The sequence below is a fragment of the Cyphellophora attinorum genome, assembly GCF_001299255.1.
Source record: "Cyphellophora attinorum strain CBS 131958 chromosome Unknown Contig19, whole genome shotgun sequence".
In the NCBI taxonomy this organism is placed as follows: domain Eukaryota; kingdom Fungi; phylum Ascomycota; class Eurotiomycetes; order Chaetothyriales; family Cyphellophoraceae; genus Cyphellophora; species Cyphellophora attinorum.
In genome coordinates, this window is record NW_017253247.1 from 274,691 (window position 1) to 294,291 (window position 19,601).

The following is a 19,601-nucleotide window of genomic DNA, read 5'->3' on the forward strand; positions in this document are numbered from 1 at the left end:
GCTGTCTGGAATTTAATTTTTGGCTGGGGCAGAAGTATGAGGGAGATCCGAGTCCGCTTCGTACGAGGTGGAGCGTGGGAAGTAACTGCTCAAAGCAATGTTAGTGAGGTTTGGCAGGAGCCTCACGGATCCTATGCATCGGTGTCGAAGAGAGTCTTGGCGCTTTCTGCCTTACGCTGGCATACTTGGAGTCATATTGGTGACTCACATTTTAGACAGATCCCCCAAGTGACGGGAGCTGAGGCTCGTTCCGCGAGAACCTACTTAAGTACTTAGTACCATGACTCTAAAGCTGCGCAAACTTGAGCTAGGTATTCAACGTGTCTATCCCCTGATTCAGACCAGATAAATGCTGCACCTCGACTTGTGTGACCACGTGTTCTCTCAAGTATGCTCATCCGTTGTTAGCGAAGCTGTCATCGCAAAGTTTGGTGCGGCTGGTGTTCGCTCTGCAGAATTAGTCGTGCAATGGGATCTTACAACGATCCAGATCACATGTAGCACTTGCTGCGTCTGAAGTCGTCTGGACAGGCTCAAGCGCCAACAGCTTGAATCTGAGAGTCGCCGCGATCAGACATCATACAGCAATCATGAGGCAGACAGCTTGCGTATTCTCATACTGAGCTCAGGCGTCTTCTTGCTGCTGCTTTGCTTTAGCTAGGACATCTCTGGCCAGCGCGACTGGCGTATGGCTGGGAACGAGCCTACAGCCTCATCTTATCTCGCTCTCGAGCATAGAGTCACCAGAGGTAATAAGATGAAGTCGTCTACTTGATGATCCAGCATGATGACGACCTCGGAAAAAGGGTCGGGGTCGCCCTGAACATTGTGACCTGCTGGAATGGGCTGCGGGCTAGAAAAGTCTACCAAAACTGCCTAATCGACATCACCCATGAGGACTGTACTAACATGCTGCATGGTAACGTCTACCCTTTACCCTTTATCATGCCAGGTGATCAGCGACGATCCAGCATTGCTGGTTCGGCTGAGTCTTCTCATCCATCCTGTATCCAGACAGGTCCCTCCTTGAACATCTCTTCGCATCTAAGGCTTTCGAAAATTTGGACCCTGGCCGCGAACACCGTCGCACAATGCCAGATCGTGGGCATTCATCTAATGTATGCCATTGGCGAGCGACACGCGTACGTTGAAGATTAGTGGGGACAGCACACTCGGCGCCGTGTGGTCTTTGCAGACCATCATTCTCAAATATCTAAATGAGGCCCTTACCGGCAGGTGCCCGAGCACTACAACCGTATATCCGCAGAGATCTCCCAAAGTATGGCTCCTTGGCTTCTTCCATCCACATCATCCGAGCATACGTACAGTATCATGATGCTATATATGATGGTTGGATTCAGGCTCGACAAGAGGAAGCCACCATGTGAATTTCCTAGCAGGTATACACCCGTGTGAAAAATGCACGTGAATACGCTCGTCAAAGGATACCCTTTGCTGCGGTCAACTCACGAAGCAGCTTACCAGACCCTTGAAGACATCCTGCAAGAGTTCGACGTCAGCAAGCAAGAAGGTGCCGCGAGCTCCAATGTTCGATTCGAAGGTGATATTCCCCATCCCAACACGACGCACAGCCAAAATCTGAACCTCACCCTTGTGGGATGCATACCCGCTCTCGCCAATGCTGTCGCCGCGGCTGAGATTCTCGAGGCCCGTGGCGGACCACGACAGACTATCACAGCTGACCTACGGAGAGGCCACAACTATATAGACCCTGGGATCGGAATGACTCCAACGATCAACGGGCAAGAGATCACTATGGATGTCGTGGCAGGAAATCCGTTCATCAACAACATCTTCGAGACCAGAGACGGAAAGTATGCCGTGCTGAGCGCTGTGTACGTGGACCTGGCTTACAAGTGGACTGCATTGCTGGGGTGTTCGATGGCGGAGCATGATGTGAGAGAAAAGGTCAAGCAGTGGTTCTCGACTGGTAAGATGCAACGAACACTCCGCTCATGGCAAAATATTCGAGTGTGTTTGGTACTGATGATTCTTGTAGATCTCGAAGACCTCGCACTCAGCGCAGGCATGCCGATGGCCATCTGCCAAACCGAAAGCTCGTGGACTGCCCATCCACAGGGTCAAGTCCTCTCGAAACTTCCTTGGGTACCGTCACGACGGCTTCCCACCGGGGGTAACGCCCCCTTCTCGCCTTGGTCGGCCCTCCCTACCGAACCTCGCCGGCCCCTCTCAGGAATCAAGGTCCTCTGCCTCACCCACGCCATCGCTGGCCCCTCGGCAGGTCGCACCTTGGCCGAGCACGGCGCCTCCGTCCTGCAAATCATGTTCACGCACGGCTTCGAGCACCAATTCGTCTACACCTATGCCAATTTGGGCACCGCCTCAACCCGCCTCAACCTCAACAATAACTCCGACCGTGCGCGGCTCCGCACTCTAGTGCAGGAAGCGCACGTGTGGATCGACTCATTCCGCCCTGGCGCGATTGCGAAATTCGGTTTCGACGACGTGGACATTTTCGCCCTCAACCCTGCCATGATCGTGTCGCATATCCGCGTGTACGGTACTACTGGCCCATGGGCGCATACGCCAGGCTTTGACATGCAGGGATCGGCGTCGAGCGGCATGATGGCGCTGTGCGGTGAGGGTGTGGGCGATGGCCGGCCGCAGTGGCCGCCAGGAATGGTCATCAATGATTACACGACTGGCTATTCTACCGCGCTGGCCATCCAGAGCATGTTGCTGAAACGCTTTAGGGGAGAAGTGTCCGTGGAGGACGGGTGGCTGTTGAGCCCGAGCCTGTGCGGCACCGCAATGGGCATCTTGAAATACTTCAAGACATCGCGCTTTGCGACCGCGCATGATGCTTGTGATGAAACGAGTGCACCGCTGCCTCCGCTGACGATTGAGGAGCAGACGGGTTTGGGTTATCTGAGGACGCTTGCGCCACTGCCACAGATGGGTGTGACGCCGATCTGCTACGAAAATGGTCTTCTGGTGCCGATGGGATCGTCGAGTCCAGTCTTCCCAGGCTTTGATCAGGAGTACTCCTTCGATACAGCTGGACCAGATGATCACACGGGCCTGCACGCCGTGCTTGTTTCGGCGAATGACAAGATCGAGCGGCTCAGGGTCATGGGTGAGGAGCGAAGAGCAAGCAGGGATAAAGCGGAGAGAAGCACTGGCACCGCGCGGCATTGGGACGCTTACGCAGGCATGGACAGCTGAACTGCTTGTCTATCTATCTGTCCAGTCCAGGCCTCGCGATTCTCAACTCCTGCACTGCGAACTCCGACTCCGTTTCCCGTACGCAAGAGCGGTGGGGCCACATGCTATTGACCACCGCATGAAGCAATCGCTGTCTGCCTACAGAATGTACTTGAACAATGGACTGCGGTCGCCCATCTCTTCCAATTGCTCGGCCGTGTACATCTGCTCAATCTCCTCACGCGAAAAGCTCTCCACTTCTTGTTGTGCCGCTTGTACGTCCACTCCACGGTGAGGGAGCAGATGATCCCGACGGCGGCAAACGAGAGGCACGTGCCGAAGCCGGTCGGGTAGGCCGGACTTTCGGTATTGAGAAAGACCCAGCTCCCGAGGAAGCCTCCGAGGTTGGCAAGTGTGGTGAAGAAACCGATGCTCGCCACTCGTTTTTCGGGGCCGGCGAGGTTATTGATGCACCAAGTCGACGCTGCTGGTACCTACAAGTCATGTGAGGACTGGACCCCAGGGTAATGGAGAGATGATACTCACGATTGGATATATGCCCATGCACGCGATGACCACGAAGGTATAGCAGACGGCAATATGGTCCTTGATATGAGGAGCGAGTGCGAAGAGAACCGAGAAACCAACTAACAGCATGCACTGACAGAGTAGAATGAGTGGCAACTTCTTGGACCGCCGCTTGTCGACCCAGAACGACGATACAATCGTCATCAGACCAGCAGCCATGAACGGTGGCACCGACAGAAGCTGAGCCTTGGTTGACGTATAGCCCATGTTCTTCACGATCTGCGGAAGCGTGTATTTCATCTGTGCACATTAGATCGTCACTGTGTGGGCGAGCGAGAGAAGACTTACACCGTTGTTCGGAAGCGATGATCCAGCTGCAATCATACTTTGCAGATAGAGGTTCTTGTCCGTCAACATGGCACGCAGAGCCTTCCAATTGACCTTCTTCTTCGGCTTTTCCTGTCCTGTTCCAGTGGCAGCGTTCCTGCCCCTGGTTGCGCGGAAGACCAGCTCCAGGTAGCGGATCTCCTCGGGAGCGAGCCAGCTAGTTGACAGCGCTGGGGTATCAGGCAAGAGGAAATACGCTCCTAGTCCAAGGAGGACGCTGAGGCATCCTTCGATAATGAAAATCCACCGCCAGCCCTCCTTGCCGGCGAGGCCGTCCATCTATTGCACCCGTCAGACAAAACAAGTGTCGGAAAGAACCTGAAGCGGGAAGACCGATGTCTCGCCCGGCCCAGGTTGATAGGTATACGTACTTGAGCGATGGCCGCAGCGAGGAGCCCCGAGAATGCACCAGAGGTAGCGGCAGCGAAGTAGAAAATGCCTGTCCGAGACTGTGCTCGGTAGGGCGGGTACCACTGGGATATCAACCAGAAAGCCGCAGGGAGGAAACCTGCCTCGAAGACGCCAACAAGACAGCGGCAGACGCAAAGGCCGGCGAAGCTGTCTGTGAAACCCGAGCCAAGCACGGAGACGCCCCATCCGGTGACGAGTATGCTCAGATAGAGCGATGGACGCTTGAACCGGGCGAGGACCATGTTGCTCGGCAGCTCGAAAAGGATGTAGGCTATATGATCTCAGATTGGTAGGTAAGTCGGGAAGGAAGCATCCTTACGAATGAAGAAGACTGACACGGCGATGTTATAGTCGTTGCCGACCATACCGAGATCCTTCTCGAGGCCTTCGAGTTTTGCATTTCCTGCATACATGATAAGCTTTTCCTCCTGGATCAACACGGCATCAACTCACCAAGATTGGCTCTATCAAGATGTGCGATCAAATACAACGCGGTGAGCATCGGAATGACACGAAGGTCTACCTTTCGATAGATGCGACTGGACTCTTTCTCGGAGACCGTGGCCATGAAACGAGCTTCGCGCTCGACTAGGCCGTTCTCGACCCATTTGGCTGTGTCTTTGGCTGTGCCTCCCTCTGCGTGTTCGACGGTGGAGGCGGCAGGAGAGAAGCTACCACCTTTGATGTCACGCGAGGTTGCCGCTGCTTCCAAAGTGGTTGTCATCGTCGTCTTCTCATCGGATACTGCCATGGCTTGGGATGAGCTTGAAAATGATTGACTGCCAACCACTGATTGGGAGGTTGACACGAGATCGAAGACATTGATCGCAGAGGACTAGGATCGAGGCTGACTTTATAGCTATAATCACTACCAGAGCGTAGGTCTCGTTGTGCTATAATATCAGGAGTATCCATCGTTGGATGGTCTATACCCCGATTGTGGATGCTGGCGAACACGGGGTACCTTGGTCTACTCTTTTCGTTCCGTGGAGAGGCGGATGCTTGGCATTGATGGGCTTGCTCACAGCTCTGCGATGCGGAGACAGTGACTGGTCGAGAACAGTGGACGAGGAGAAAGAGTTCAGCGCATACTCCACGATTTGTCCACATCCTCGTCTGGACGCTCAGTGGCGGCGGCGCTGGTGGTGGGATCGTGTGGATGTGCGGATATACGGATATACGTCTGCTGGGATATCCGCTTCCTCCTCTATATCCTCCAACCCGTACCTCCAGCACTTCGGCACTGGCAAATTTGTGCCACCGCGAATCTTCAGCGCATGTCTCAGGGGCACCGTTCATTGCCGAGTATGCGCTCGATGCTTCAACCCAGGTCTCCATGGTCGGAACTCCTGCTCCCTGGCGCCTGCAGCTCCCCCTCAACATGTACCCAAAAGTGTCAACCTCACTTACTTCCTTGGACACCCTGACCCCAGGAAGCGGCCTGGGTAGCCTCGGTGGCAGCACTCGGGTCTCGACAACAAATACTGCAAGATAAAGCTCCTCGATGCTGCTGCTGTACGATTCATTCAGCTCAGCCCATTAACGTCCTCTCCATGACCGATCTTTGCAGTACACGCAATGGCATCATACTTCCGCAAACTGGTGTCCTATGCCGCCACCGACCGTGTAGCCGTGGTCGACCCCATCGACGCGTCTCGCCCACCTAGAAACCACACGTACTCGCACCTTCTCACACGGCTAACCGTCTTCCGCGAACGCTTCATAACCGCCGCCGAACACAACAATAAAGAGCTCTTTGGTGCCCGAATTGGTCTGCTTGCGCCGCCGGGTTTGGACTTCGTCGCTGCATTGCTGTCCGTGTGGAGCGTCGGCGCAATTGTTGGTACGAGAGCGGCATACACCTTCTGATGCTTTGAAAACGCTATACTGACCAATCACCACCAGTGCCGATATGTTCAAGTCATCCGCCGCTGGAGATGGCACACACAGTGAACGATTCCGACCAGGACTTTATCATCTATCATTCGAGTTTCAGGAGCAAAATCCAGCCGCTCATGGCTGGCCGGACGTGTATTGACATATCACAAATCCCAGCGGAAGCAGTGCCACAAACGGTCAGGGCCCTCCGGAAGCTGTATTGAAGGAGCCACATTGACCTGGTCTGTAGACGTTGGACTTCACGAAACTTGGCCTGGCGGATGAGAATCCGGGCATCATAATATATACCTCTGGCACGACGGGGCCTCCTAAGGTAAGCGCCATCAGGTGAAGCCTCATTCACATCTCAGCAAGCTCACCATCTCCTCAATTAGGGGGTGGTTCACACAGGAAAGTCTTATGCATTCCTCTTCGACTCCTTAGCGGAAGCGTGGCAGATGACTTCCGAGGACCGCATCCTCCATACGCTTCCACTCCATCACGGGCACGGTCTGCTTTTGTCATTGCTGCTGCCGTTGTGGACGGGCGCGACCGTCGAATTCGTAGCCAAATTCAACGAGAACCTTATCTGGGGTCGAATGATGGACCCTACACGCCCTCCTATCACCGTCTTTATGGCGGTGCCGACCATCTGGGTGCGAATGATAGCACACTATGACCGCAACTACAAAGACGATCCCGTCAAAGCGACTAAAGCAACGAATGCAGCATGCCGGCTTCGATTGGCTATCAGCGGCTCAGCAGCATTGCCAGCTCCTATCCGAGACGCCTGGAGTCGAATCGCAAAGGGATATCTGCTTCTGGAGCGATACGGCATGACGGAAACTGGAATCACGCACTCGGAGCGGCTGGCAGACGGGGGACGCATCCAGGTGAGATATTAATGCCATTTCCAACGCGTAGCAAACATTCATTCGTCCACAGGGCAGTGTTGGCTGGCCGCTCCCCGGCGTAAGGTCCCGTCTGATAGCAGCAGACGGGCGCGATGTGACGGATGTCCCAGACATTATGGGCGAAATACAAGTCCAGAGCGGCGGTCAGATGCAAGAGTAAGTTCCACACGACTCACCTACGTCAAGCAACCGCAGACTAAAAATATCCCGTAGATACTGGCGCAAGCCCGGCGCCGCAGAAAAAGACATCACGCCCGACGGCTGGTGGCGCACAGGTGACCTGGCGCTCACACGCGCCACTCATCCCGGCGCCTATTTCATCCAGGGTCGCGCCAGCACCGACATTATAAAGTCCGGCGGTTTCAAGATCTCCGGCCTGGACATCGAAACTGCGCTGCTACATTTGCCGTTCGTCGAAGAGGTCGCAGTCGTGGGCGTGCCGGACCCGGTATGGGGCGAGGCAGTGGCAGCCGTCTGCGTGCCCGTGGAGGGCAAAGCCGCGGAGCTGACGATGGCGAATATCAGGGAGTGCCTACGGAGTGAGCTGGCGGCGTATAAGCTACCTCAGAAGTTGAGGGTGCTGGAGAAGTTGCCCAGGAATGCGATGGGCAAGGTCCAGAAGAAGGCGCTGCGGGAGCAGTGCTTTCCACAACAGCGGAGTGCTAAGCTGTAGTAAAGAATTCGTAGAAGCACTCGCTCTAGGCTAGAGTTGTAGAGATCACGCGTAGATCCGATATCGCGAGGCTGAGTGCAAGTGATGGGTATAAGAGGGGCTATTGCCCTGGCCATGCGTGCCATATTTCTCCCTTCTTCTCTAGCCGTTCTCTGCTGGCTCCGGGATAATGTCCTGCGCGCTTGAATACAAGGCCCACGTGGCCATCATCACGATTAATAACCCCAGTAAGCTGGGTGCGTTGACGAAAGACATTCGTATTCAGCTAGGCCATCACATGCGCGCCGCCGCGGAGCAGCAAAACGTCTACATCACCCTGCTAACAGGCACTGGGCGCTTCTTCTCTTCGTAGGTCAGAACTGTTGCTCACGACGTGAACTGTCGCCGAAAATATTCCGATTAACTGACGCCCACTTTCTGAACCACAGAGGCGCTGACATCAACGAGACCCGCGACGGTCCCAGCCACGACGACAGCCGACGCCACCACGTACACGAGATGGCCGACATCCTCGACCTGGCACAAGCGTTCTACTCGCATTCTAACATCCTCGTCACGGCATTGAACGGTCCCGTGGCGGGCCTGGCGTCTGCGCTCGTTTCCCACTCAGACTTCATCTACGCCGCACCCCACACGTACCTGTTCGCGGCGTTCAACTCTATCGGCGTCGTGGTCGAAGGGGCCGCCACCAAGTCCATGGTCAACCGCATGGGAAGGAGTCTAGCCAACGAGGCGTTGCTAATGGCGCGGAAGATCTCGATCGATCGACTGGTCGCAAGTGGGTTTGTGAATGGTGTCTTTGAGGCTGACGCGCTTGGGGGCGATGCCGAACAGTTCACGCAGCGAGTGTACGATGAAGTTTGTGTGGGACTGCTCGGCTCGCATCTGAGCTCTGCGAGCGTTCTGGCGACCAAGCAGATCATGTTGCGGTCTGAGCGGGTCGAATACGACGCTCATTCTGTCCGGGAGCTGTTAGGGGGCGTGGAAGCGCTTCAGCGAGGTTATCCTCAGGAGCAATTTCGCAAGCTGCAGAAGGGAGAAAAGCGCCATAAATTGTAGCTTGAGGCAACTCAGTAGAGCGCTTCGATTATGTCCGTACCCTGGCGGCCTGTCGCTTGGGAGTGCCTCGAACGCCATTCTGGATCACGGATATCGAGTCTCTGACAAGGTAGATCATGGAGGGTTCACAGCACGAAGTGTTCACAAGACGTCGGCAGGATTCCAAATGCTGCTCCAGAGTTGCTGTACATCTTCTGCTTGCATGCCGTTGCCGAAGTCGGGTAGGTCGTACTCGAACGGCATGTCGTATATGGGAGGCCAACATGTTGCAGACCAGTGATTGGAAGGGATGTCTTGTCCGTTCTGACCCACGATGGAGGTCTCACTCGGTAGAAGAGGTTGACGGGCGGCCAGGTGCTGGAGAAATTGCTCACTCTGCTCTGGCAATAGAGCCCGCAGTTGCTTCACAATTGCCAGGTTCGCTAGATTTGAAATGTCATGCAGTGTCTGGATGAGCTCGTCAAGCTTGCCACCCCACCTCCACCGGGGGTATTCAAGCAGCAATCTCGTCATTGCCACAAACCGTGATGCATCATCGTGGAGAAGTTCGCCGTGTTGATATGCGAAGATGATGACGAAGGTAGAAGTCATTATTCTCCGAACCTGTCTCCAGGTCACCGCAAGGGATGCTGCGTTGGGCGTCGCAAGCTGCTCTGGGAGACTTTTCTGTTGCATGGAATGTGCGCCACATAGCACATTCAAGATTGGTCGATAGAGCTGGTGATATCCTGCAAGCACTCCTTGTGCCGCGTGTACACAGGTGGAGATGGAGGCGATAATCGATGACTGTGTAGCGAGGCCAGGCACCCGTAGCTTCAGGCGGCAGCTGGGATATTTGATCAGCAAGGACACTCGTCTCATCGAGCACACGTACCACATCATGTGTATATATGCAATCAGGTCGTAGTTTGACTTGAAAGTTCCACTGTCCGACTGTAATGGACGTTTTCGATGAGCGCATAGCTCACCAATTCTTGCTTCAAGAGCCCTGATCTCATCGTCGGTAAGAACAGTGTTTCGATAAGAGTGTTCAATGACATATCCATTTATTGTGACCAGATCAATCAACGTCTGAAGGTGAGGCTCGGCTTCGGCCAGGTTCTCGAAAGTGCGAACATCAATACTTGATGCCCGAATTAGAGGCTCGGTGTTCTGCTGGGTCGAACCGTACCTGCAGCGACGTCAATGTGGGAAGCATCAATCATAGTCACTTGCCGTACTGGTCTGCCATATAGATGAGGAGAAAGAGTCTCAAGCCAGGATTGCCGTGCGAATTGCGCTGTATTCCCAAATGATGGGCCACTAGGAATGCATGAGCCATGATTCCCTGCGCATAACTTGAGGTGCCAAATCGGAGGGCGAGTAAGTGCTGCAGATAGTACGCGAGGCACAGATCTAGCGTCTGCTGACTGACGAAAAGTTTGGCCATCTCCAGAGAAGTGTCAAAATAGAATCTGCCTTGGTTGAGATCTCCCTTCGCCACAGCGCCGAGCGCAAGAGCTGCAAACAACAAAGCCGTGGAGTCCATCGGCAAACGTGTCGTTTTCAGTAGTGTTGATAGCCCTTCGGCTGAAATATCGATCATGAGCGCCAAGTAGGCGCGAGCCGTCATCAGTAGGTCCCTAGTGTCGACGAGTCCAGGATTGGGCCAGCCCATGATCTTGTCGAAATGCTCCAACAAATGCTTGACGTGGGACAAACTTAGTGGTAGGTTTAGTTGCTCGATCGTAGCTCTAGAAGTTGGGGCAGAGCTCTGGGTCGTTTGATGAACCGAAGAATGCGGCTCGACCAGCATACATTCGAAGCTATAGCCTGCGATCATTAGCTCGACGTCTCAGCTGAACTAGACAGAGCTACCATGTTGTCTCTGTAGTACGTCTTGAACGAGGCCCTTGGTCAGCTCGTACACGTCGACCTTGGGCCTTGTCTCGACTGCTCTACCGACAGATGGCTCCCATCCTGAGTCTTGTGGCTTGGAGTTGTTCGAATGGTTGACATCAAGGCCGCCATCAGTCGCTGGGCTCCCCGCAGTGTGCTGCTGTCGTTGTCGGTTTGGTCGTGCTTTCATTCGAACCTCGCAGTGAACTCCTAGTGTCACACACTGCTGACATGGATATGAAGAGTCGCACCGACGGCGTGATTGGCGGCATTGCTCGCATGCTCGTGAAGTTCGCCTGAGTCGTGGATGCATACCTAGGTAATTCTACATTGGTGATTGTAATGAGACAGCAGAGCGATACCACATTGAGTAGGTGTCCCAGAGTTCCTTGCATTCAGCGGCTGGCGCGGATACTTGAGAGTTCGTGCTGTGGGCCAGCATGATGGAGGCAGTCATTGCGAGTATGACAAGCTTCGTCGTAACTAGGTATGGAAAAGCATGTCATTGGGAAGGGCAGACATTCATCAGCCGCCAAACACTGGCAAGCGTACCTCCTACCTACTACTAGGCATCCCCCGCACTCGTCTGAGGAAGAATTCCCGGGCAGTTGCCGTTGACTACTTATGAACAATGCTCTACTGCTATCAAGACCGAAGTGAGGGACAGTGGCAAACTCGAGCTATATGTCTCACCATCAGTCTATCTCACAGGGGCTGCTCTAAGCTTGCTCGCTCGTAATCACCTAACCCCCGTAGCAACTCCTTGTCCAAGCGCTCCTGCGCCTGGGTGTCGCTTAGCTAGCATCTGCCAAGACTTTGACTGCCTGATGGTATAGGTACTTAAGTATCTTATTCTCTACAGGTAAGTATGTGTATGATTGAGCCCTTGTCATCTGCTTCCAGTTGTGATGCCGTGGACGGTCAAAAACATCAGATTCGCCGATCGGCCAACTGAATGGCGAATGAAAGCCTTCTGCTGCGAAACAGGATGATCAGCTAGAAGTCGGACCCGATGGCAAGCATCGCCCAATTGCAGGCAGGGTAGCCCCTGAGGCCAATCATTTGGACGAGCATGCGAACTGGGTATGCTCGTTCAAAAGATTCCTAGCCAATATAGTTCAGTCGTATCGTGACAGCACGACACCCGCGCATATTCAGCCAAGCTTGTCTCCAAGTCAACGCTCCCTATTACGAACGTGCTCCAAATATGCCGGATCCATCATCAACGCCTCAAACTGACCCTGCCCTTTAGCTGCTCCAAACATCTTCCACGCCTCCTCCGCGATGTTCCTTGCGTTCGTGACCTTGGAGCTGTCCGACACGCTCCCGCCAATGGTGATCAAGCCAACATGCACCCCTTTAGTCTCGAATTCCTTATGCAGAGACTGGACGAGACTGCGTTGGCCTGACTTGCAAACGGCAAGCGAGAACATGGCAGGCGCAGGCTGTGTCGCCAGCAGGCCGCTGGTCACCAGCAGGGCGGGACTGCGTGCACATGTTGTCGCTGTCTGGAGCATGTGAGGTATGGCCCACTGCGCCACTTTGTAGAGGCTGATGACGGCAATCTGTTGTGACGGCTGTTAGAGGATCACGTGTCGTTGCAGCGATGGCTCACGAGGGACTAGGCGTGCATACCTTGAGATCGTTCTCCAGGTTCTCGGAGGGAAAATTAAAGAAATGGCTCTTCCCCGTCCTTGCAGCATTGTACAAGACGCACTCGAGCAAAGTGTCTCCGAGACTTTGCTGCACCTTTTGGAGTATTACTTCGACACTTTCTGGGTTGCCTAGGTCGATTGCGATGTCCTTGACCTCAGGACCGTTGCCCAGGGACCGAAGCTTGTCTGCTTCCTTCGCTAAGCGATCGGCGTCTCTGGACAAGATGATGATCTTAGCGAATCCGCGCTCCGCAAACAGCGTTGCGATACCGTGACCAACGCCCGGGCCAGAGCCGAACACTACCAATGCGCCGAAGCTCGTGGACATTGCAACGTCTGGCTGGGTTATTGACGACAACAGGCTCGAAATTGCGTTGAAGCAGATTGGCTTAGCGCTATATAGGTGCAGATCATATCAGGCTTTGCGGATATAGCGAATTCCGCGTAATAGGAAGATCCAGTGCCGAAAGCTTCGTACTACACAAGACCAAACCTACGAGGGCAGGTTGGGACAAGTAAAACCTGACAATCCAGCGCTTTCCTGAAGAGGTTCTTTCCCCTCGCGAGAGCTGCGTTGTCATCTCAGCGACTTGTCTGACCTAGGCCAGGTCTGCATGGTCTGCCTGCGCGCGTCACATAAGTGAGATACGTGGCGGCATGCTTGGGTCAAGGCACCGATAAATCTGGAAGCTGGTGCTTCGCTGCGAATGAGCGACAGGGCAGACGTACTTTGCACAATCCTTGCAGGCATTATTGACGCTTGAGGTCCTGTTGTCGCCTTCGAGTGTGCATCGAGTTTATTCTCCTTTGCGTCGAGGCGTCCTAAGCAGCATGAAGGCCACCAGTTAGTCCGCGAGTTTCACTAATGCAACGTTTCAACGACAACCGCGCGATCGATTCGCATCGTTGGCGTATTGTTTGAGCGTTGCAAGTGAACGCAAAACACGAGGTAGGGGTAAGACCGGTACATCGGTCTTTGGGAAGTTCGTGCTTAAGTAATACGCGAAATGATCTACGCGTTGTTGCGTGTTCGTGTCAATGACGTCGACGTGCTTGCATTATTAGGGCCAAATTAACGATGGATTTGATCTGACCTCTGGTCTCACACATGACTGCTGGCCAGTCGACCAGACGCATACACGAGCATGGCCAAAATCCAGGCCGCGTCTGTGTCAAATCAGGTCATCAACCGCAAGCGGAAAAGACGCACACCAGCCCTGGCAGCTGCAGAGTCTGTTGAGAACGCCGAGAATGGAGAGAACGAGACCGGGCAACCAGAAGCACCTGCTACGACGACTACCAAGGTTCCAACGAAGACGAAAGATGGCGGTAAGAAGGCGAGAAGGGTTCTGCCAACAGGCGGCTACCGCCCACCAACGATGAGGCGAAATTCCTCCACCGATCTGGTAGAGTCGACCATACCCTGGCCCGACCACTTCAAGTACCTAGCTGCCCTGCATCGAGCCTTGTCGATAGTGCACACCTTCTGTGCGACCAGAAAACATTTCGCGACCACCTGGGACAACATCAAGTCCGCGGTAGAGGGCCACATCAAGAGACCGCTGATCGAAGCCGATGTCGCTCAAGTCAAGGCGCTGGTGCCTCGGGCAATTACATTCGCATACGTTGACGAGGATATGCTCGCTGTCACGCTTGCTGGAGAGGGCGGAGACATCAGTGCCGGTCGAGCAGACTGGTTCGGTACGAAGAACGAAGACAATAACGGCGAGTCGAAGGAGCTGCTTCTCTTCGAATTCGTAGATGGCGATCTCAAGAGACAAGTACGTGACCCGAAGACAGGTGAGGCGGTCAAAGCGACACAGAAACTACGCAACGAAGAGTTGAAGATGCCAGTCTTCAGTCAGAAGTCGATGCTGAAACTGATTGAGAAGCGAAATGTCAAGATCACTTCTGCTATTAATGGCTTCTTAAATCAGTGTGCTGAAGATGACACTGACCCTGTCAAGAAGATACTGGAGTTGAAGGAGCAATACATACCGAGGCCGGCGATCAGTAGGCCTTCGTCACCGCGACCAGGACAGAAGCCATCCCAGACGATCCCAAAAGACCGGAAGTCGATTGCTGAGATCGTGCAAGAGCTTACAGAGATGGACTGGTATACCCACCAGATCGTGCCTGATGGTCATCGAGTCTTCGAGGCTCAGGAAGCTATCTACGGCGAGCTTAAGTTCCCACTTTCCCAGAGTCTTGTTAACGCACTGTACAATACTCGAAGCATCACCCAATTCTACTCCCACCAAGCTGAAGCTATCAATGCTCTACATGACGGTCGCCATGTTATCACATCTACTAGCACCTCATCTGGCAAGTCGCTGATCTATCAAGTCCCCATGCTCCACGCTCTAGAGCAAGACTCAAGGAGTAGAGGAATGTACATCTTCCCCACCAAAGCTCTAGCTCAGGACCAGCGCCGAGCGATGAAAGAGCTTCTGACTTACCTGCCCAACCTTGGCGATATTATGGTCGAAACCTTCGACGGTGACACGCCCATGGCGGAGCGGAACCTGATACGTGACGAAGCACGCATCATCTTCACGAATCCTGATATGCTTCATATCACGATACTTCCTCAAGAGAGCGGTTGGCGAACGTTCTTGCAAAACCTGAAATACGTCGTAGTGGACGAACTTCACGTCTACAACGGCATGTTTGGAGCACATGTCGCTTTCATCATGCGACGCCTTCGAAGGATTTGTGCTGCTGTTGGAAATCGAAAAGTCAAGTTCATCTCCTGCTCTGCCACAGTCAGCAACCCCGAAGAGCATATGAAGACAATCTTTGGCCTGGACAATGTCAAGCTCATCGACTTTGACGGCTCACCGTCCGGTCGGAAAGAATTCGTATGCTGGAACACTCCGTACAAAGACCCTGGCGATCCAACATCTGGCCGTGGAGACGCTTTCTACGAGACTGCTCGGTTGCTGTCAGAGCTCATCCTTCGTGGTGTGCGTGTCATCGCGTTCTGCCGCATTCGAAAGCAGTGCGAGGTCTTGTTGGGTGCGGTCCGAGCATACTTCAACTCCATTGAGCGGCCACATTGTGCTGCATTGGTAATGGGCTATCGAGGTGGCTATTCTGCTCAGGATCGACGCCGGATAGAGGCAGAAATGTTCTCTGGAAAGTTGATGGGTATTGTCGCAACTACGGCTCTTGAATTGGGCGTCGACATCGGATCCCTTGACGCTGTCGTCACAATGGGTTTTCCTTACACCATAGCCAATCTGCGGCAGCAATCCGGCCGTGCAGGTCGCCGGAACCGAGACTCGCTGTCCGTGCTTGTTGGCGACTGCTTTCCTGTCGACCAGCATTTCATGGCCAATCCTGATGAGCTTTTCACCAAACCCAACTGCGAACTACAGGTCGATCTCACGAACGAGCTTGTCGTCGAGGGTCACATCCAATGCGCCGCCTATGAGATGCCCATCGTCCCTGCCGAAGACGCTCGCTTCCTGGGCTCCCAACTTCCTCAGATCTGCGCCGACCGTCTCGGCGACCCTGACGAGCATGGCTTCTATCACACGCATCCACGTTTCCGGCCAATTCCAAGCAAGCACGTCTCTATTCGAGACACTGAAGATGACTCCTTCGCCGTGGTTGACATCACACACGGTCAGAATCTTGTTCTCGAAGAAGTCGAAGCCTCTCGTGCTTTCTTCACGCTCTACGATGGTGGCATCTTCCTGCATCAAGGGCGGACGTACATGGTCAAAGAGTTCAGCCCAGAACGCAAGATCGCCAAAGTTCAGCTGGTGAAGGTCGACTGGACGACTCAGCAGCGAGACTTTACCGACGTGGACCCCATCGAGACCGAACAGGTGCGACGCGTGAGCCAGCAATCGCTCACAAAGGCCTATTTCGGGCGCATCAAGGTCCATGCTGTGGTCTTTGGCTTCTTCAAACTGGACGCCAGACGACGTATTCTCGATGCTGTGGCAGTCGACAACCCACCTATCATTATCTTCAGCAGAGGTCTCTGGATCGATGTCCCCAAATTTGCTCTACAGATTCTGAAGTCCAAGCGCATGAACCTGGCTGCTGCGATTCACGCCGCCGAGCATGCTATCATGAGCCTTATGCCGCAATTTGTGGTGTCAATGCCAGGAGATGTGCGCACGGAGTGTAAGAACGCGCTGAAGGAGTTCGCCAAGAAAGACACACAGCGGAAGCGACCAGCTCGACTCACCTTCTACGATGCCAAAGGTGGTGCAGCGGGCAGTGGCATAGCGGCCAAGGCTTTCGAGTTCATCGACACGCTCCTCCAGAAGGCGGTGCTGCGGGTGGGCGAGTGTCACTGCGTGGAAGGCTGTACTGAGTGTATTTGTGACGAGCGTTGTAAGGAAAAGAACGTGATCATGAGCAAAGCAGGGGCAGGTGTGATCTTGAAGTCGCTGATTGGGGCCGATATTGACGTCGATGCGTTGCCTGAGGGCGAGGAGGAGAGAGTGCCCGAGGGCGTAGAGACCGTCATTGCAGCAACGGAAATTATGGGAGCCCACGGTAGGAGGGTCGAAATGAGGGCGGATGATGGGCGATGGGTCAAATCGGAAGAAGAGATGATTGTGATCAAGGACGAGCCTGAGGATTGATGACCGGCCTCTCTCAAATGCTTGTAGAGTTGCAAGCAGGCTCATGTATGACGATAACGAATGTGCAGAGCCAGACGTTTACTGGTACTGCTTTGCCTTGACGTCTAGACTCTCGACTTAGTGCTGAATAGGCTGAGCATCACATTTCGTAGTTTGGTCTTTCACGAGACCGGATGATCGACGCGTTTAAGGGTCCGCCTCGGCGGTCTCGGGAGTACATCGTGCGTAAATATTCGGAAACATGATCACTTTGACAAGTGTGAAAATGTCGCGAACACGAACGTACGGTATATTATCACCCGGCCTCAGGACGCAGGTACGCGGCGCAGGTACATGATGCCGGTACACCACAACAGGCAGGAGCGATCCCAGATATCCTCGGTCATTGCCCTGCTGGTCTTATCGCCGTGTCCTGGCCTAGACGAGATTGGACGAGATATGAGATACTGTCGATGATGACAGCCCCGATCTAGAGCCGAAGCATGGGAATACAAGACCAAGAGCACGCAGCCATGATGCCATGGCGTAGGTATAGTCGCAAAGATGTTTCTCGGTGTGCTTGGACTGGTCCTCAGCTTCGTTTTGCATTGCCAAGCTGCAGCGCTATGCAGTCAACTAGCTAATGCCACCTTCTCCACTGTCTCTGGCGGCGTGGACCTCGCCGTCGACATCGCCGCTGGATCAAATTTCACAGGCCAGACAGCAGAACCTGGTACAATGCTCGGCAGACCAATCTACCAGCCGCCTGCCGAGTGGCCTTCACAGTAGCCACCACCAATGCCAGCACCGCTCATGCTGAAGTCTGGCTGCCGTCAAATTGGACTGGACGATTCATGTCTGTTGGCAATGGAGGCTTCGCAGGCGGCGTCAACTACCCGGATCTTGTCTGGTCTCTGCGGAAGGGCTTTGCGGCTATGAGCACAGATACTGGACATCAGTCTACGTCAGGGAATGGGAGCTGGCTGAGTGTTCCTGCTGCGGCGACGGACTGGGGTCATCGTGCATTGCACATCAGTACGCTTGCTGCGAAGGAAATTGTGGAGCTCTACTATGGTGATGCCGCCGAGCATTCATACTACGCAGGGTGCTCGACTGGCGGACGGCAAGGTCTTAATGCCGCGCAAAGGTATCCCGAAGACTTCGACGGCGTCTTGGTCAGCTCCGCCATCCCATGGCAGACACATACGGCCGCCTGGCAGACGTACGTCGCATTGCAACAGTACCCACAGAATGGCTCAAATCCCGCCTTCATTCCAGCAAGTCTGTGGCCAGTCATCGCAGCAGCGGTCCTCCAGCAGTGCGACAGCATAGATGGCGTCAAAGACAATATCATCATGAATCCGGCGCGGTGCAATTTCCAGCCGGAAGTCCTTCTCTGCGGCCAGCCAGGCACAAACTCAACGAGTTGCATGAACGGCGCCCAAATCGAGAATCTCAAGCGCATGTACAGACCCTGGCTCACAGACGCCGGCGAGCTGATCAATCCTGGCATCTCATACAGCGGCGAAGCAAGCTTTTCCTTCATTATGAACCAGCCCGTCCCACAGTTCGGACCAATATTCTACGGCTACGCGGTCGTGAACGATAGCGCCTGGGACTGGAGTACCATTCCACCTGCCACGGTGACCCTCGCCGATGAGATCAACCCCGGTGGGGCGAATGCTGTGGATCCAGCCGCCATGACAGCCTTTCAGGGCAGGGGTGGCAAAGTGATTCATTACCATGGCTACTCTGACCCCCTCATACCTGTGTACAACGCAGCGCTTTGGTACGATCAGCTCGTCGCTTACTACTCTGATGCTGGACGCGGTGGACAAGTTGAGGACTTCTATCGCTTATTCACCATTCCAGGCATGGGTCACTGCTCTGGTGGTCCGGGGGCATGGGTTGTTGATGGAGCTGGACAGGGTGGTGTACTACCTGCGTCCACGGATGCTGATCACTCCATGATCTGGTCCCTAGTGGAGTGGGTGGAAGGCACCGCACCTGCTCCAGAATCCGTTGTTGGGACAAAGTTCGTGGGTGACAGCCCGAGTAGTGGGATCGCGTTTGAGCGGCCGGTGTGTAGATGGCCTGGGGTCGCTGAGTATTTGGGTGGAAATGCGACGAGTGTGGATAGCTGGGCGTGCTCTGATGCTGCTGTCTATTACTGATGGAAGACGATAGTAATGCATAAATGCGTCTCTCGTGAGAACGAGTGTCTTCACGTCAAACTCGAATCTCTTTGATATCCGACCTGTCGCGCTCGAGATATTTTGCGGCTTGATTGACTGTCCCACTTGTGTGGCATTCAGTCCCGAAATACACCTCTGAACGTGACTGCTGGTCTTGATACTAGAGCCTCAAGCCCGCGTTGCGAGACCGAACTTCAAGCCTGGACTCCAGTCCCAGAGTTCAGATTTGAGATTCAACTTCTCCAATCGCT

At 54.2% G+C, this 19,601-nt stretch overlaps 7 protein-coding genes across 7 annotated transcripts; 5 read left to right on the forward strand and 2 right to left on the reverse strand.

Moving 5' to 3' along the window:
* Positions 1 to 1,419: 1,419 nt before the first annotated feature.
* AB675_12071 (Acetyl-CoA:oxalate CoA-transferase) lies at positions 1,420 to 3,207 on the forward strand (the record flags this gene model as incomplete). The annotated part of the gene is made up of 2 exons (XM_018140972.1): positions 1,420 to 1,951; positions 2,021 to 3,207. 2 exons carry the CDS (start codon positions 1,420 to 1,422, stop codon positions 3,205 to 3,207), a joined length of 1,719 nt encoding a protein of 572 aa, XP_017998369.1.
* Positions 3,208 to 3,345: 138 nt separating this feature from the next.
* On the reverse strand, positions 3,346 to 5,263 carry AB675_12072 (putative transporter; the record flags this gene model as incomplete). Its single annotated transcript, XM_018140973.1, has 7 exons — positions 3,346 to 3,396; positions 3,429 to 3,680; positions 3,733 to 4,014; positions 4,063 to 4,380; positions 4,473 to 4,783; positions 4,832 to 4,915; positions 4,966 to 5,263. The coding sequence occupies 7 exons, from the start codon at positions 5,261 to 5,263 to the stop codon at positions 3,346 to 3,348; spliced, it is 1,596 nt and encodes a 531-aa protein (XP_017998242.1).
* An 827-nt stretch (positions 5,264 to 6,090) lies between these two features.
* AB675_12073 (Acyl-CoA synthetase family member 3, mitochondrial) lies at positions 6,091 to 7,977 on the forward strand (the record flags this gene model as incomplete). Its single annotated transcript, XM_018140974.1, has 6 exons — positions 6,091 to 6,355; positions 6,418 to 6,587; positions 6,641 to 6,724; positions 6,786 to 7,283; positions 7,336 to 7,460; positions 7,518 to 7,977. The coding sequence occupies 6 exons, from the start codon at positions 6,091 to 6,093 to the stop codon at positions 7,975 to 7,977; spliced, it is 1,602 nt and encodes a 533-aa protein (XP_017998322.1).
* Positions 7,978 to 8,146: 169 nt separating this feature from the next.
* Positions 8,147 to 9,036, forward strand: AB675_12074 (3,2-trans-enoyl-CoA isomerase; the record flags this gene model as incomplete). Its single annotated transcript, XM_018140975.1, has 2 exons — positions 8,147 to 8,325; positions 8,406 to 9,036. 2 exons carry the CDS (start codon positions 8,147 to 8,149, stop codon positions 9,034 to 9,036), a joined length of 810 nt encoding a protein of 269 aa, XP_017998403.1.
* Positions 9,037 to 9,177: 141 nt separating this feature from the next.
* Positions 9,178 to 12,897, reverse strand: AB675_12075 (uncharacterized protein; the record flags this gene model as incomplete). The annotated part of the gene is made up of 6 exons (XM_018140976.1): positions 9,178 to 9,862; positions 9,911 to 10,207; positions 10,257 to 10,848; positions 10,894 to 11,074; positions 12,111 to 12,479; positions 12,550 to 12,897. The coding sequence occupies 6 exons, from the start codon at positions 12,895 to 12,897 to the stop codon at positions 9,178 to 9,180; spliced, it is 2,472 nt and encodes an 823-aa protein (XP_017998267.1).
* Positions 12,898 to 13,714: 817 nt separating this feature from the next.
* AB675_12076 (putative ATP-dependent helicase HRQ1) lies at positions 13,715 to 17,176 on the forward strand (the record flags this gene model as incomplete). The annotated part of the gene is made up of 1 exon (XM_018140977.1): positions 13,715 to 17,176. The coding sequence occupies one exon, from the start codon at positions 13,715 to 13,717 to the stop codon at positions 17,174 to 17,176; it is 3,462 nt and encodes a 1,153-aa protein (XP_017998341.1).
* Positions 17,177 to 17,719: 543 nt separating this feature from the next.
* Positions 17,720 to 19,329, forward strand: AB675_12077 (putative feruloyl esterase B-2; the record flags this gene model as incomplete). Its single annotated transcript, XM_018140978.1, has 2 exons — positions 17,720 to 17,888; positions 17,942 to 19,329. 2 exons carry the CDS (start codon positions 17,720 to 17,722, stop codon positions 19,327 to 19,329), a joined length of 1,557 nt encoding a protein of 518 aa, XP_017998216.1.
* Positions 19,330 to 19,601: the final 272 nt, after the last annotated feature.